At 40.3% G+C, this 15,544-nt stretch overlaps 2 protein-coding genes across 4 annotated transcripts in view; both read right to left on the bottom strand.

The window, feature by feature from the left end:
* bckdhb (branched chain keto acid dehydrogenase E1 subunit beta) overlaps positions 1-2,873 on the bottom strand; it is a 58,624-nt gene extending 55,751 nt beyond the window's left edge. Inside the window, exons 1-3 of the mRNA XM_006794838.3 lie at positions 2,477-2,873; positions 389-466; positions 127-195 (exon numbers count right to left, since the gene is read on the bottom strand). Of these exons, the coding sequence (XP_006794901.1) occupies positions 127-195; positions 389-466; positions 2,477-2,654 (325 nt within the window). The 5' untranslated portion in view covers positions 2,655-2,873. The remainder of the gene's footprint in view (positions 1-126; positions 196-388; positions 467-2,476) is intronic.
* A 531-nt stretch (positions 2,874-3,404) lies between these two features.
* ttk (ttk protein kinase) lies at positions 3,405-15,174 on the bottom strand. Of its 3 annotated transcripts, none has more exons than XM_087848101.1 (25): positions 15,071-15,174; positions 14,402-14,489; positions 14,097-14,319; positions 13,909-14,015; positions 13,679-13,822; positions 13,412-13,523; positions 13,248-13,329; positions 13,024-13,139; positions 12,749-12,839; positions 12,411-12,519; positions 12,082-12,307; positions 8,789-8,895; positions 8,088-8,231; positions 7,804-7,973; positions 7,432-7,577; positions 7,047-7,173; positions 6,655-6,747; positions 6,384-6,541; positions 6,095-6,246; positions 5,845-5,969; positions 4,858-4,932; positions 4,587-4,763; positions 4,331-4,427; positions 4,161-4,246; positions 3,405-4,078 (listed from the first exon to the last, which is right to left on the bottom strand). In XM_087848101.1, the coding sequence occupies exons 2-25, from the start codon at positions 14,487-14,489 to the stop codon at positions 4,010-4,012; spliced, it is 3,024 nt and encodes a 1,007-aa protein (XP_087704227.1). In that variant the 5' UTR covers positions 15,071-15,174; the 3' UTR covers positions 3,405-4,009. The 3 variants fall into 3 exon arrangements, with proteins under 3 accessions (XP_087704227.1, XP_087704229.1, XP_087704228.1); XM_087848103.1 differs by having other exon boundaries at positions 12,082-12,304; XM_087848102.1 differs by having other exon boundaries at positions 13,412-13,520.
* Between the last annotated feature and the right edge of the window lie 370 nt (positions 15,175-15,544).

The following is a 15,544-nucleotide window of genomic DNA, read 5'->3' as shown; positions in this document are numbered from 1 at the left end:
GAACAACTTTGGGGGGGAATTTTTTTTTATGATTTTTTGTGATGCCGTGCATTGGTATGCATCGCTGAAATCAGGTAAACCTTGTTTGTTTTAAGGTCAGCGTTAAACTAGAAAGCAGCATCTTACCATATTTGTCCCTCAGCCCCACTGTGCATCGGAACACTCCACCGAAGGCGACATCTTCCCCAAAGATGACTGCAGAGAAACAAGAGTACAATACAGTCAGCACCGTTAGTGCTCAAGTACGCAAGAGTGAAAAATACTGAAAACTCCTTAGATTAAGCCACTTTGAATGTTTTAGATTTCAATAACTTGGACAGCTTGATTCATACTTTCATGATTGTTAGGCAGCCTGGAGGTTTACAGAGTGTGTCTGTGTGCCTTTTACCTGCAGTAGGATCGCTGGCCAGAGTGTTGTCCAAGGCACTCGTAATGGACTGGAACAAGTTCATCTTCTGGGTAGGACCTTAAGGTGAAACAATTAAATAAAAAAATAAAAAAATGAAGAACTTCACACAAAAAAAATTACATATGTCTTAATGGTTTTACACAACTAGGCCTCAACAGAACAGGTACTGCAGGAAAAACACATCAACTGTGATTTGATTTCCTGTTTTCAATGGCATACACACTGTGTTACAAAATAAAGAACACAAAAGAATAGCATGTTTTCAACAAGGGCAGGAAAGGAAAAAAAGCAAAAAAAAAATTGATACAGCATGGTTTTACAATATTTGATTACAATATATTTACAATTATATATTACAACATTGTGATATTGTTTTGACACAGGCACGCTAAATATGGATATTTTAATAAATAAATTAAGCACAACGAAAAAGAGGGCTCAACTCGCTTGAAAGAAGGCAACCTTTCTGCAAATAGTTGCGGTCTGACTCGAACCAGCTGCAATCATTCTTAGACAGGTTGTCGAAGGTTTGCAAATAACTGCTGTTTAATTTATAAACGCAGACAGATTGCCACCATGTTGCCATCAATCTGAATGAATGTTTATCAATGAGCACAACTCGATAGGACCTGAGCCAACTGGCTACCAGCTGGTTGTATTCTGGTTATATTCCTACAGAAAAGGGAGGCTGATGAGCACAAATCGAGTAGTGAAATGTGACTTTCTGTCCATACAGACAACAACAGATATGTGATTTATGAGGATTTATAGCAGTTAATTGCTGTATTATTAAAAACATGTTCAAGAGTTGGCAACTTGACTTCACTGAATTGCAGACTGATAGTAGACTGACGCCATCTTTTTTTTCCAACAACAAAAAACAAAATAACTAAAATCTGATAACATTGTTTTATTGGATAAGACAGATATTGAAAAAGTTTAACTCTGAGTACATAATTTGCAGTTGAAACAATGTGAAATTGAACTTTATGTTTTGAAATACTCCATTATTGCAAAATGTTAAAAATTTGGATTAAAGTATTGTGATAATATTGTGTTGTGGGGTGTCAGGTGATTCCCACCTACAATTTTCAGTACCATGTTGTGATTCTAGATCAAGTAAAAGTATATTATAGAATAAGCAATCAGCTTAGAGCCTGGGACTAGATCACACTACAAGGAAAAATTAAATACATTTTTAGTTACTTCCTTAGTAGCAGCAGGTAGCTTTGAATGTTTTACTTTCTCAGTTTTACACCACGTGCCCTTCCTGAGAAAAGAGACAGTGTCTCCTCCCAGCATCAAACCAGAAATCTTTCACTTGTCTGGCAACAAGTAAGTCGAGGGCTGTTTTCTGCAATGGTGTGTGCTATTGCTTTGTTATTTCAGCATTCATTAACGAGGTAAAAAGACTGGACCCATTTGCAAGAAGTCGTATGAACGCTGTGGCTATGAACCCATAAGATGCACGAGCTTTTCATGTAAGTGAAACAGAGCATCCTTTGGGGGGCCTAAACAAAGAGACTGCATTAAACATAAAATGTCCAAATCCCTATTTTGGATTATTCTAGAATAATGATAATAATAATAATTTAAAAAAAACACCACCAACAACACACTGGTGAGCATTGCCGTCAACAGAGGAGAGGATAATACTGTAGGATCCTTTCCATGATGAGGACAGCTTCACAACAGGAAGATGAAGGTGGAACTCCAGCAACACTTACGGGAAGATGAACAACAGTGACAGTATGTCACAATACAGTATGTCACAAGACCCTGATGAAGGCCACAAGACTTAAAGTCTTCCCTTAAGTGTTGCTGAAGTTCCTGCATTGTGAATTCTTTCATTCTCTCCATGCACCTTGGAAGTAGGTGAAGTTGTGCCAGAAATTTTTGCTCTGACTTAACAAGTAAACAGAAAACCCCACGTGCAGCTGCTTCACGCCCTTTAACCATACACGGTGTAATTCACGGTGACAGCTTATTTCTCGGTTGAACTGAGGACATTCCAGCGGTATCAACACGACCCGCTCCCCCATGTTAGCCGGTTAGCCAAACACTCACCGTACTGAGACGGGACGGGGTCAGGCTGAAAGGTAAAGTGTGCCGCATGCCTTCGTTGTGTTTTTGTGCGGGAGCTGCAGTTCGGCGACAGTTTTAGCAGCGTGGTCCCCAGAGAGCCGGGAGCGATGGAAAGTTTCGAGTTTGCACCTCGAATGAAGAGCCGAGCAGCAGCCGCCATCACTGTTGTTATGAGTGAACAGAGAGGGCAAGATGAGCCTACGACTAAAGATCGTCTATTAAATTGTTTCGCTCCCGATCAACTTCCGGGACTTTCCCAAAAGCTTCAGTAAACGACGCGGAGAGATTTCATGCCAGCTTGTTTAAAACAAATATTTCTATATTAACGTTTTAGAAGCTATTGGTATACTCATTAGAATACGAGTAGGAGAGACCCCGCTCTTTGTGATTTCTGGGAATAGTGGCGGAGTGAGAGCTCTTCTTTTCTTCCTGCTTCAGCGAGTGAGGCCGTGATTGGTCAAAAGGGAGGGTGGTGTGCGCAGTACGTACAGGTGTCTAAAATCGTTCACTAGACGCCGAGTTTCAATTCTACGGAAGAGGATTAGGGCCACTGGAAAAAAAAAAAGAAAAAAAAAAGGGCACGTCTTTTTTTTTTTTTTCCCTTCTTTTCCTGAATTCGATTTTTTTCCCAGTGGCCCTAATCCTCTTCCGTACAGTTCCCTGTAATGTAATTCATTTATATATTCATATGTATTTCATATATTATTTTATATTTTATTTATCAACGCAGGGTACAAATGTAAGTATGTAAGTATTTTTTACATTAGTGTATGAAAATTTCTACATTTGTGTGTAAAGCATTTGTATTACAACTCGATAGTATTGCTGCCCTCACAGGAAGAAGATTCAGGTTCAAGAAAAAAAAGTTGCTACATGTCAATGGAAATAAACAAAGCACAAACTCTTATGGTACAATACAGTACGTTTATTGGATTATACTATACTGCACAAACTGATAAGCCAAAACATTAAAACAAACTTAAGTGAGTAACACTTAGAGATTCTACCATTCGTGTGGATTTTTGAAAGGTACTACCCACATAAATTCTGTTGCAGACCAAGCACATCCTGTAATGGCAACAGCACTCCCTGAAACTGCTCAGGAAGGGTTCAAAAACACACAGACACAATGTTTTTTCCTGATCTCCCCAGAATCTGAAACAGCATTCACAGGATGCACTGAAACAAGCCAGTCAATTCCCATGGGACTGAAAGTCCATCCTGCAACCGACAGGATCCAAATGAGTCACTGCCAAATGTCTGGCATCTCTGACTACAAGTCAGAGTTTTTGGGGGGGTTCTTTTGGTGATTTAAACCACACAATACTAAGTAGTTTTAATGATGGCTAAATGGCTTGTGCTTATATTTACTAATGAGTAAAAATGAAACAATGTGCTATTTTGTTTCAAGAAAAACAAAGATATTGCTTTGTTTATCTCACAAAAAAGGGAAACTTTAGTGGTTATGAGTGGTTTAAAAGAACCAAATCAGCCAAAACACATTTTCCAGGGCAGTTAAGATGATGACTTTGCACACTCTGCAACATCCAGCTTCCTGCCACTGCTGCACATTCTTGCCAAATTCTGTGACGATGAGAGAGCAAAGTTAGCGCTTCAGAAACTTGTTTAAGAAGTCTGAGAAGAAATTCTGGGAGGTTACTCTTACATTAGCAGCTCGAATGATGCTGTTTGGAGACTGGAGGGCGGCGAGGTCTGTCAGGATCTTCTTAAGATCGTTGTTAGAAGGATATTCTGGAACAGAGTACAGGTGAATTTCTAACGTTAACCTGGCATCTTCTTGGTACACAAACTTGTTACTGATTGATGTACATGTACCTGGTTCAGGTGATGCTTGTGGTTTGAGCTGCAGATACGGATGCTCCAGCAGTTCTGCAATGGAAATTCTCTCTCTGGGGTTTCGTACCAAGCATCTCTGGTAAAAGGAAAAAACAAAACAAAAGTTGAATATTTTTATTTTACATGACCGCAGTAACACTTCTAATAAAGACTCATCAACAATTGATTGGACAGATTCTCATTTTAATGTGTGTAAAACTGTAACACAGAAGTCCCATCTACGGCATCGTTTCACCTTCAACACATCGAGCAAATCCTTCTCCGAGATGTCAGGAAACTCTATTTTATGGGAGGGATCGATGATGGCGTGCAGCTTGCTGATCTGGTTGGTGATGCTTTGGAACGGAGTCTTCCCGTAAGTCATACAGTACAGGATACATCCGAGGGACCACACGTCACCTTTGGGGCTGATCTGTCGAACGAAATTAGCAGAAGGTGTCTTACCTGCTGTTGCATTCTCGGTTTGGTTAGTGACTGTCAAATCAGTAAAAACGAAAGTAACACACCTTTGAGCGTGCTTTTCCTGTCTGGGATGACGTGTCTTTGATGGCTTCAGGGGGCATATAGTTCAGAGTTCCTACCTGTGTTGACAAATGATTACGTGTTACACATGTTAAGCCATTTTTCCCAACTGATTGACATCCTTAGGCTGAGCTGCAGCTTCAACTTATTTAACTGAACTTAAATTAGAAAACTGGCATTTTCTGTTGTCCCTCACAGTATGCTCATTTAGAGTTGCTTTGCATGGTTCGAAGTTCAAAATCATTCTTCTGTATCTTCTACGGGATCTTTGTACAATCCCTGACTTCATCCAGTGTCTGAAGAGAGCCATTTTAGCTCTGCTTCAGCCTTCATCTGATTGGCATTTTTACCCAGCGAAAAGCCGCTCGCTAGATATTCTCTCTCTCTTTCCTTTAAAGACCATTCTGTTTTTTGAACTTCAGCAGGTTGTTTCAAAGATGCTACAATATACTTAGGACACCACCCCTGCAGACATTTTGATTTATTAAAGCAAAAGAAGAAGAAGAAAAAAACCAAAAACACACAGGTGAAACAAATTTCTTTAACAATGGCTCTGTTGCTTTAGCTTTCCCAGTAGGCCATGATCACAGGCCAACAAGCATCTGGGTCGCGCCTTAGTGGAATGCACTCATTCATACATCTGTGTTATTAATTCATCTGTGCTTTTTCCTGCGATGTCAAAACATCTGCTGGTCTATTGGAAGAATTGACCGTGGGCCCTCCATCTATCTTATCTGAAAGACTCTGGAACAGATACCATTTGTAGCCTGTGACTGAAAGTATGCTGACATTGACCATGCAAACCAGAAAATGTCTGACTATCAGGCTATACTGGACAGTCTAGCACAGATATCATTACTAGAGTCCACCAGATTGTTTTCCAGCAATTTCATTCCTTTGTAGTTTGATTGCGTGGGACCCAAGCTGACATGACACGCGAGAGGTTCAGTGTATTAATTAGTATGACTTACTTGTGAATCCTTCATAATGCTCGTTACATCTGGTTGGATTCTGTTTGCGATGCCAAAGTCGATCAGTTTCAGCGAAGCATTCACTATGACGAAGTTAGCTGGTTTCAAGTCGCTGTGGATAATTCCTATACAGAACACACACACACACGCAGTGGTTAGAAGTGACCATCAGTTACTATGACATTTATGACATTTGAACAACTCTGAAAGTGGTAGTCAACTGATAGTGAGAGGCACAAGAGAAATGAACCGTGTTTGTGGATGGTGTGGACGGCCTCCAGCATGTTCTTCCAGTAGAACTTCCTCTCTAGAAGGTTCACAGTTTTGCGGTTTCGCAACCAAGTGTTCAGATCCAAGTTTCCACACTCCATCAGCATGTAGATGTAGCTGTTGGTTATTTCACTGAAAGAAACAAACACAACCCACATAAAACACAACCATCAGGACATTTATTGAGGCAGAGATGTAAACTTTAGGTAAACAATAGAAAAAAGGGTGCCTAATTTAAAAAATAATTTCTGGATAGGCTGTGCACTCACTAGTCATAGAGCTTTACAATCTGGTCACTGTACTGCTGCAGGTGGTTCAGATGTTCAATTTCATTTTTGTAACTCTCTATAGTCTGGGCATCGGCCTCCTCGAGGTTCACATATTTCACTGCATACAGCTGCTTTTTATGATCGAGCACCTGGTAGACCTGGAGGGGGAAAACAAGCAGTTGTTTAAAATACAAGATTAGAGGCCAACTGGACTGTCAGACTGTGGTGAAATGTTTTTGGCATTATGGGAACTCCTTAACACTGTTGTTACCTTACTCGATCCCCCGCGTCCAATCATCTTCAGAATGAAGAACTGCTTCCCCTTAATCGTAATGGATTCATTGGACAACACACTGAGGGAAGCCTAAAATGAGATCCAAACAAAGATACATTTTCTCATTAAAGTTGAGAGTAGTATTTAAATTACTGCTGATATTTCCAACTGACTGGACTGACTGAACTCTGTCTGGCATTCAAGTGACTGTTTACTGTTCAGTCAAGCTGGAAAAAAATGTTTATACTATCAAGTGCTTTTCCCCACACACATCTGAAATCTTTAAATAAAAACAAAACCAAACCAAACCAAACCAAAACTCCACAGTATGTTGTTGGTTTTTTTTTTAATGTATAAGACAAAACCAAAAGGAGGGCATGAACATATACCTGTGGTGTCTGGGCACACAGCGTTTGATTTAGAGGTGTGCATGGCTGCTGAGCAGGCCCAGCTCTGTGTGCCGCTGCTGCAGAGGAAGACACTTCAGGCCCTCTCTTTACAACAGGAGTAATGAAGCTGAGAGGAGACAAATACAGGCATGCAGAGTGTGACATCTTATTTCAATAGAAATATTCTAGAATACAAACGTATTAGCTTATTGATTTGAAGTAGAATTGATTTTAGTGCAACTATTTAGAACCTTACAATAAAGCATATATTTAAATACCGTTCCCAGTGGAAACTAAAGAGCAGAATTACAGATATGAAAAAACACTTTTGCTTATGCTGCATATTTAAAGAGAGATTTCACAAATACCCAAGTCAGAGTATTACCTGTTAGCAGCTGGATATCTATTGCTGTTAGGTGTTTCACAGACTGTTTGTGAGTAAACTTTGGATGGAAGTTGGAGGGATGGTGTAAGGAAAGACTCTGCCAGACGAGGAATGGGTCTAGGTTCAGGGGGCGTTGTCTGTTTAACCTTATAAGGGAAAAAAACAACAACAACAAAAAAACGTTTAAGGTTTTGAGACATAACCAAAATAAATGTTTACATACATGTTCTGAGTGAAGATAATAAACACCCACCAAGTCTTTGGATATTTCACAGGGAAGACAAAAGCTAACACCAGCTTGCATGTAGAAAAAACAAACTAAAATCTGTGTATCTAAAAATTTAGCAGTAGATTTAAAAAGGGCCATCAGACCTCAGGAGAAACATGACGGTTGATGGAAGTTGGGATCTTCCACTCCGATAAAGGCTCCCTGCTCGCAGGTTTAGGCTGCTCTACTGAACGTCTGACAGGGACCCGAGCAGGAAGCTGTACTTCCTGGATTCCACCACATGCAGACATTATGGGAGCACTTGCTTGCAAATCTAAAAGAAATTTGGAAAATATATAATGCATTTAAAAAATAACAATGTATTTAAATTTAATTTAAAAGCATGTTCAAGTTTTGACCCATACAATGAACTGACTTAAATCTCTACCTGTGGGAGGTTCCTCCTCACTGGTGGGCAGTAGCCGTTTCTCTCCAGCTTTAAGGTTATGTATGGCCATGTCCAGGAGCTCGGCTGGCTTCGCATTTAAAGTGTGGGCTTTGTGCAGAATTGAAGTTGCTTTGTCGACATTACCTAAAAAGAAGATAGTAGGGGCATAACTAAATGGCACTTCAATTATGTTTTAATGAACGATTGATTGATTAGTAGACATTCTTATGGCTAAACAACAGAAAATACAGACAAAACTTTTCACTCGCTAGCAAATGTTTGGCATGCATTTTGAATAAACTATGCAGACATAGTGATCCGTCGATCAGATCTAGACAAAAATGATGTTCCTTCCAGGTGTATATGGGACCTTATTGTAACAGATTACACTGAGATAGACATTTATTAAAGACATTGTGATTACTGATTACAATGATCTTTCTGTAATAAAGTTACACTACTGCAACTGGCTTCAGTTATGGCAATACTGTTTTTCTAAAGCACCGACTTAATTAGTTGCTTTTACAGCAGTACATTGCATCTCTGGACTACCTATTATTTTTCTAAAGTGGTGCCACCTTTAAATTTAAATTCCTCAGGGAGGAGTCTTGAAGTTGTGCAAAACAATGTCCTTATTTGTATGAGTTGCTCCTTATTTTCAGCTTTTTGTTTTGAGAATGTAGTTCCAGAAAATTACATACCTTGAGAGACCTCAAACTGGGCATGTGCTATGTGGACAAAGGCAAAGGCTTTGCAGTTGGATCTTGCAACTATGAAGTGGTCCTCTGCTTCATCTGGATCCTCGATCCTCCAGAAGAAAAAGGAAACAATGATACACTTAAAGAGCAGTACTGATAGCTATCATTTGGTTGTGCCAATGCTTTTTTTGGTGGGACTGAAAGGCTGTGTGGACAGTTGACAGCACTGCAAAACCTTGGTCTTCTGTCAGTGGGTTTCATGATGTAGACACCTGAAATGGTTTTCACTTCACAGTTGTGCCTTGTCAGCGTTTCACTGTGTAATTTCTTGCCCTCTTAATGGGGTTGGAACCATCTGTTGTGCTGTGCAGAAGTCAGGTCGGTACACAGCTGACAGCTCTATTTGACAACTGTTAGAATTCATATTATGGCAAGAACCAATCAGCTAAGTAAAGAGAAATGACAGTCCATCATTACTTTAAGAACTGAAGGTCAGTCAGTCCGGAAAATTGCTAAAACTTTGAATGTGTCCCCAAGTACACTCGCAAAAACTATCAAGCGCTATGACGAAACTGGCTCACACAAGGACCGCCCCAGGAAAGGAAGACCAAGAGTCATCTCTGCTGCTGAGGATAAAGTCATTCGAGTCACTAGCCTCAGAAACCACAAGTTAACAGCACAACAGATTAGAGCAGATAAATGCCACATAGAGTTCTACTAGACACATTTCTTCGCCAACTGTTCAGGCAAGCTACTAAGAAAAGCAACAAGCAGAAGAGATTTGTTTGGGCCAAGAAACATAGGGAATGGACATTAGACTAGTGGAAATCTGTGCTTGGTCTGGTGAGTCCAAATTTGAGATCCAAATTTGAGATCTTTGGTTCCATCTTTGGGTGACGCAGAAAAGGTGAACAGATCATCTCTACATGCATGGTTCCCATCGTGAAGTACGGAGGAGGTGGTGTGATGTTGTGTGGGTGCTTTGCTGGTGACACTGTTGGGTATTTACTCCAAAATGAAGACACACTGAACCAACTTGGCCACCACAGCATCCTGCAGCGACATTCCATCCCATCTGGTTTACATTTGGTAGGACCAGCTGATCTAAACCAATTAAGATGGTTTGGGATGAAATGGACCGCAGACTGAAGGCAAACGGGCCAACACATGTTCAGCATCTCTGGGAACTCCTTCAAGACTGTTGGAAAACCATTTCAGGTGACTACCGATCATTTCACAACATTTCAAGGAAATTTGCAATAAAGATATAAATTATATTATAGAAAAAATGTTTTGGTGCAGCTTTATGGTTTCATGGACAAAAGAATTTCTGTGGCTGCAATATGACAAGCTAAATAACCAGAGCTGCACATCAGTGGTCCGCAGGTGCGCATTCGCTGTCAAAATAAAAAACGCGCACAAGATAAGAAGTTGCAACGCGTGTTTGCGTACATAGGATTTTCTGGAGGAGGACAGACATTTGTTTAGAACTCTTAAAGATGTCGAAGAAGCAAGCTCCTCCTCAATTACTTTGGTGTTCCTCCACCTCCAAAGAAATGTCAGAAGGAGTCCGAACCATAAAAGAAGCGCGTATTCTCGGAAAAGTGGTTGCAGGAGGTGAGCTGGCTTCAAACAAATGATGAACGCACAGCGATGTGGTGCAGAATGTGCCGTGAAAATCCCACTCTAGCGGACAAAAACAGTGCCTTTTATATGGACGCAAACGCGCGTTGCAACTTCTTATCTGGTGCGCGTCTTTTATTTTGACAGCGAATGCGCACCTGCGGACCACTTATGTGCACCCGTGTAAATAACATAATGTTTTGCCGGGTGTGTTGTTGGTTTTCCCTCGATTTCTGAGTCAACAACGCCTTTGTTACTGGGACCAGTAATTTTAAGAAGGGCCCCCTTTAGAACCCATGAGAAATGCAAGAAATGCATTATTGCTCAGTCTGCAATATCTTTCCCAGAACAAACACCAATTGCAAATAACATACTAAAAATAAACCTGAAAAATCTGTTTAGAACAGCGTACTATGTTGCAAAGAGTGAACTACCACTGGCAAAATTTAGCAGTCTTTGCAAACTTCAAAAAGCAAAGGGCCTAGATCTTGGTTCCACTTGCCTCTTACCCGTGACTTTAGTGGAAATTTCAAATTCAGGATCTGACACAGACTGATTCATGTTCTAAACAGTTCTTACAAGTTCATAGAAATTTCTTTTCAATTAGAACCAAGTATTTGAGTTGATGATTGTAATTTTTATACAGTGTTGTAATTTGCGTTTCAACAATTTTTTGATTAATGTTTTGTTTCCGTTACAATATTATACATTAAAGTATAATATTGTAACGGAAACAAAACAGGAAACAAAACATCAATCAAAAAATTGCTCTCTTTTTTATTCGGGCTACTTAAATTTATTTTGGGCTACCAAAAACTGAAGAGTCCCTGCCCGAAGGGCTACCAGGGATTTTGAAATTTTGCGAGTCCTGGACAGCATTATATCCAGTCACAAAGGATAAGTCAAATGTAAGTGCAAAAGCAGCCCAGGTAGTGTATTCATTGTAACTCCAAGTAAAAGTATAACTTAACAATTTTTAATTCCATCCATCCATTCGCTTCCGCTTCTCCTTTTCAGGGTTGCGGGGGGCGCTGGAGCCTATCCCAGCTGTCATAGGGCGAGAGGCGGGGTACACCCTGGACAGGTCGCCAGTCTGTCGCAGGGCCAACACACAGGGACAGACAACCATTCACACTCACATTCACTCACACATTCACACCTAATGGCAATTTGGATTTTCCAAATAACCTATCCCCACAAGCTGCATGTCTTTGGACGGTGGGAGGAAGCCGGAGTACCCGGAGGGAACCCACACAAACACGGGGAGAACATGCAAACTCCACACAGAAAGACCCCGGCCTGATGTTGGAATTGAACTCAGGACCTTCTTGCTGTGCAGCAACAGTGCTAACCACCGTGCCACCGTGCTGCCAATTTTATGTTTTTAATTTAACATAAAAAAAACAACAACCTTGCAACTCTTTAGGAGCCACATAATAAGATGCAAATCTAAAAATCTTGTTCCCACCTTTAGCAGAAATTTTGCAGAGTACTGTGCTTTGTTGAAAGCTGTTAAATTAGGAGGCTGGCATGTGGCTGAGACATGCCTGGCTTTGTCTCATTGTTTTGCGCACTGAGAAACATAAACTCCACCGAATCATTGATATCATGATTTAACACTTTTATAAAAATTTATATTGGTATTATTGTGAATGATATGATGGGGCACTCACCCTTTTAGTTCTGCATATCGGACTAGTATTCTGGCGTAGGTGGCGTTTTTGCTGTATTGTCTGACTGGCAGCTTGAAGAAGACTTTAGAGTAACAGTCCTTGAGCTTATTCAGAAGGTTGATGTCTGTGTGAGGGTTCCCTCTCTTCTCCAGGTTAGTCAGGTATGTCCAACATGACTCAGGAGAGTTGGAATTGACGATCTGATCGAAATTGTAAGTTACATCTGCTAGAAAGGAAAACAGTAATGAAAACAGAGAAGGGGACACAGTGTCTTTCATTCTCACAACTATAGAAAATAAGATTCCACATGGAAATATCTAATGTACTACCTTCAATTCTTGAGGCGTTCTTTGTGTAACATGTGTGAAGGAGAGTTGTGGTTGAGTCTATGGCTGCCTGGTCCTCCCAGATGGATTTCTCTGGACTAAGAGCTGGTTGCTGAGAGAACACACACACACACACACACACACACACACACACACACACACACACACACACACACACACACACACACACACACACACACACACACACACACACACACACACAAAGGATTCAACGTTTCTTTCTTTGGCTCAAGCTAAGGTTCTTTACACAACAGATCATTAGAAACGAAAGCCACCAAGTGTGGAATTTGAGAGGTACAAATACGTTTATTTGTACTCACTTGAACACACACTAAATCCCGATCCACAGCACTGTTCTTTGAGGAGGATAGCCTCCTCAATATTGGGTTCATATTTGAACCAGATGTTTGCCTAAGACAGTGACACAAATTAAGCATGAACAAAAACTCTGATATAGGTTTCATTGACACTGCAGGACATTACACACAAAGTAAATTCACTTAATTACATATATTTCAATTGTATTTCTCAGATCACCCCACCCCATGGCCTACATTCACTACATTTTAACCAAAATAAATAAACATAAACATACCTGGACAAACTTGTGGGAATTGATGCATCGCTTCCTTTGGAGACCCTGCTATTATTGTAGTCATCATCATCATCCTTTTCTGGGATAGAGAAAGGTACTATGGGAACTCTTGCTGGCTATAAAGCAAAAATGTAAGAGCAGAACTTGGGATCCTCAAAGACCTTTTGGTAATGGGTAACACGGTACAGTTTCAAGTGAAAAAAAAACAAACAAACCCCACAGACCATTCCAACTGCTCTCTTGCGCTGAGATCCTGTCCTCCAGCCTGGTAGTTGGTCATCTGGTGCTCCACCAAGGGAGTCCCTCCTGAAGGACAGAGAACAAAAAATGTCAGATGTTCCCCCTTAGAAAAAGCCTTCTGGGAGTTTGAGAACCACTTTATTCTTACCCTGAACTAAAAATACTTGAGAGCTGCAAGTCACCTGTCCCATCTGACGTTCTGCTTACTTTTTGTAACTCTGAGCCTTTTTTGACAGAGTTCTGTGCATTACTGTTTGCTACTGACAGAAAGAAAACACAAAATATTTAGAAGAGAAAAGCATAACTGGGAAAAGGGCATTATTACATTTGAGCTCTATTGTGACTTTCTACTGCTGGACAGTCAAGTCAAACAGCAACATGTATATAATGACACAAGATAAACATGAATGCTCACCTGGTAAATTTTCCTTATCCTTTGAACTCCATAGTTGTGCTTTTCCATTCTGAATGCTTCGCAAAGCAGCCTCCAGCTGTTCTTTCGGTTGGGCACCCACCTGAACAGCATTCTGCAATATGTAGATGCCTCTCTTTGCGTTGCCTGGTAAAGTGTTAGAGATTAAATTAAATATTCTACACAGCATTTCTTGAGAACTGGCACATGTTCTGAAGGACAAACATTTCTACCTTGAGAAATCTCAAACTGTGCATGTGCAATGTGGACAAATGCAAAATTCTGGCTGTGGGACCTTGCCACGTTGAAGTTATCCTCTGCCTCACTGACATCTTGAATTCTAATAGAAAAATAATAATAAATGACCCAGTGAATGCACAGATGAAAATATAATTAAACCAAGAACAGGATTTCTACTCACGCTTTCAGCTCTGCAAATCTGACCAACATCCTTGCGTAGCTCTCATTGTGACAGTGTTTTCCCAGTGGCATATTGGAGAACACCCTTGTATAAAAGTCAATGAGCCTGGTGAGGTGATTACTATCCAAGTGAGGGTCTCCTTTTTTCTCCAAGTCCATCAAATATGAAAGGCATGATTCGGGTGAGTTTGAGCCAATGACCTGGTTAATATTGTCTGTGTCATCTGTAACAAGCACAAAGTGTCACAGTTATGCACGGCAATGCAGACATCTGGCATACATGACTACTTGTTAATCCTTTGTTACCTTCATTGAGATACTTTTTAATTTTGTTAAGCTTTTGATAAAGCATAGCAAGTTTCTGCTTTCTGTCTGTGTGCTCCTCTTCCTCCATCTGAAATGATGAGTTCAGTCAACACAAATAACAAATGAGCCCAAATGAATATAAGCATTTTGCTTGAATAACAAGAACACAAAATCCAGCACAGAAAATGTGATTTAATGTTAATATGACGCGTTTATTAACAGTTATTAATAATGGGGAGCTAGGACTGCAGACATTTAAAAAAAAAAAAAATCCAGAGCTGTTGTTAAAGGAGTAACCAACACTGAGACAATTCTCAGTATTTAATTAACATTAAGTTACCAGTTTTGTGTGATTTCTCATTCTAAGGTGAGGAATACCTAGAAGGTACCATATGCTGGCTTGGTGAGCAGCAAGAAATAACCTAGATAACAAGTTGAAGACAAGTTACAGAACAAATGCTTTCCTTATAAACCTGGATAGCTTCGTGTTTACAATCGGGGCTAGCTCATTTTCTGGCTATGTAGCATGTAGCAATTTTGCTCAAGATAACTTGCTCATCAAATCTCCCCACTGTGCCGAAGACTCGCGCACTCAAGTGAAGTTAAACACGCATTAGAACATTTTTAAAAACATGACGTTAAAGTGCAGTAAAGCGCAAACCATCTCACCGTGTTTAGGCCTGCCACAAAAAAGTCTCTTGCGACGGGAATTACAGCACAATATACTGGGAAAAAGGCTCGACTTCAACTGCCAGATTTCAAATATGCCACTTCCGTTGGCGTTGTGTATTGATTGGGTACTTTGTGATGACGTCACGATGCGTTCAGATTACAAACAAGCAAGACGACAATAATAAAGGATAAATATAAGGGAGACGCGTGTCTCTCTAAACGTTTTTGAGAAGTATCTATAGATATTTACCAGCGCGTTGTAATTTTTATAATTACTTCTAGCTTGTATTTTGAACGTGTATAAATTGAAATATGCAAATATTTTTCAAGGAGGGGCTCAGAGCCGATCTCTGATGTAATCTCGCTGTCCTCATACGTGTCCTGTATCACCCTCAAATACTTGTCTACCACTTTGACTTCCATATTTCCTCTCTTGGCACCCTATGATGCTGTATATGCTTTCTGTAGGTC

This window comes from Neolamprologus brichardi, chromosome 11 (assembly GCF_056152115.1).
Source record: "Neolamprologus brichardi isolate AB-2024 chromosome 11, ASM5615211v1, whole genome shotgun sequence".
In the NCBI taxonomy this organism is placed as follows: Eukaryota; Metazoa; Chordata; class Actinopteri; order Cichliformes; family Cichlidae; genus Neolamprologus; species Neolamprologus brichardi.
This window is presented reverse-complemented; position numbering and strand designations above follow the sequence as displayed.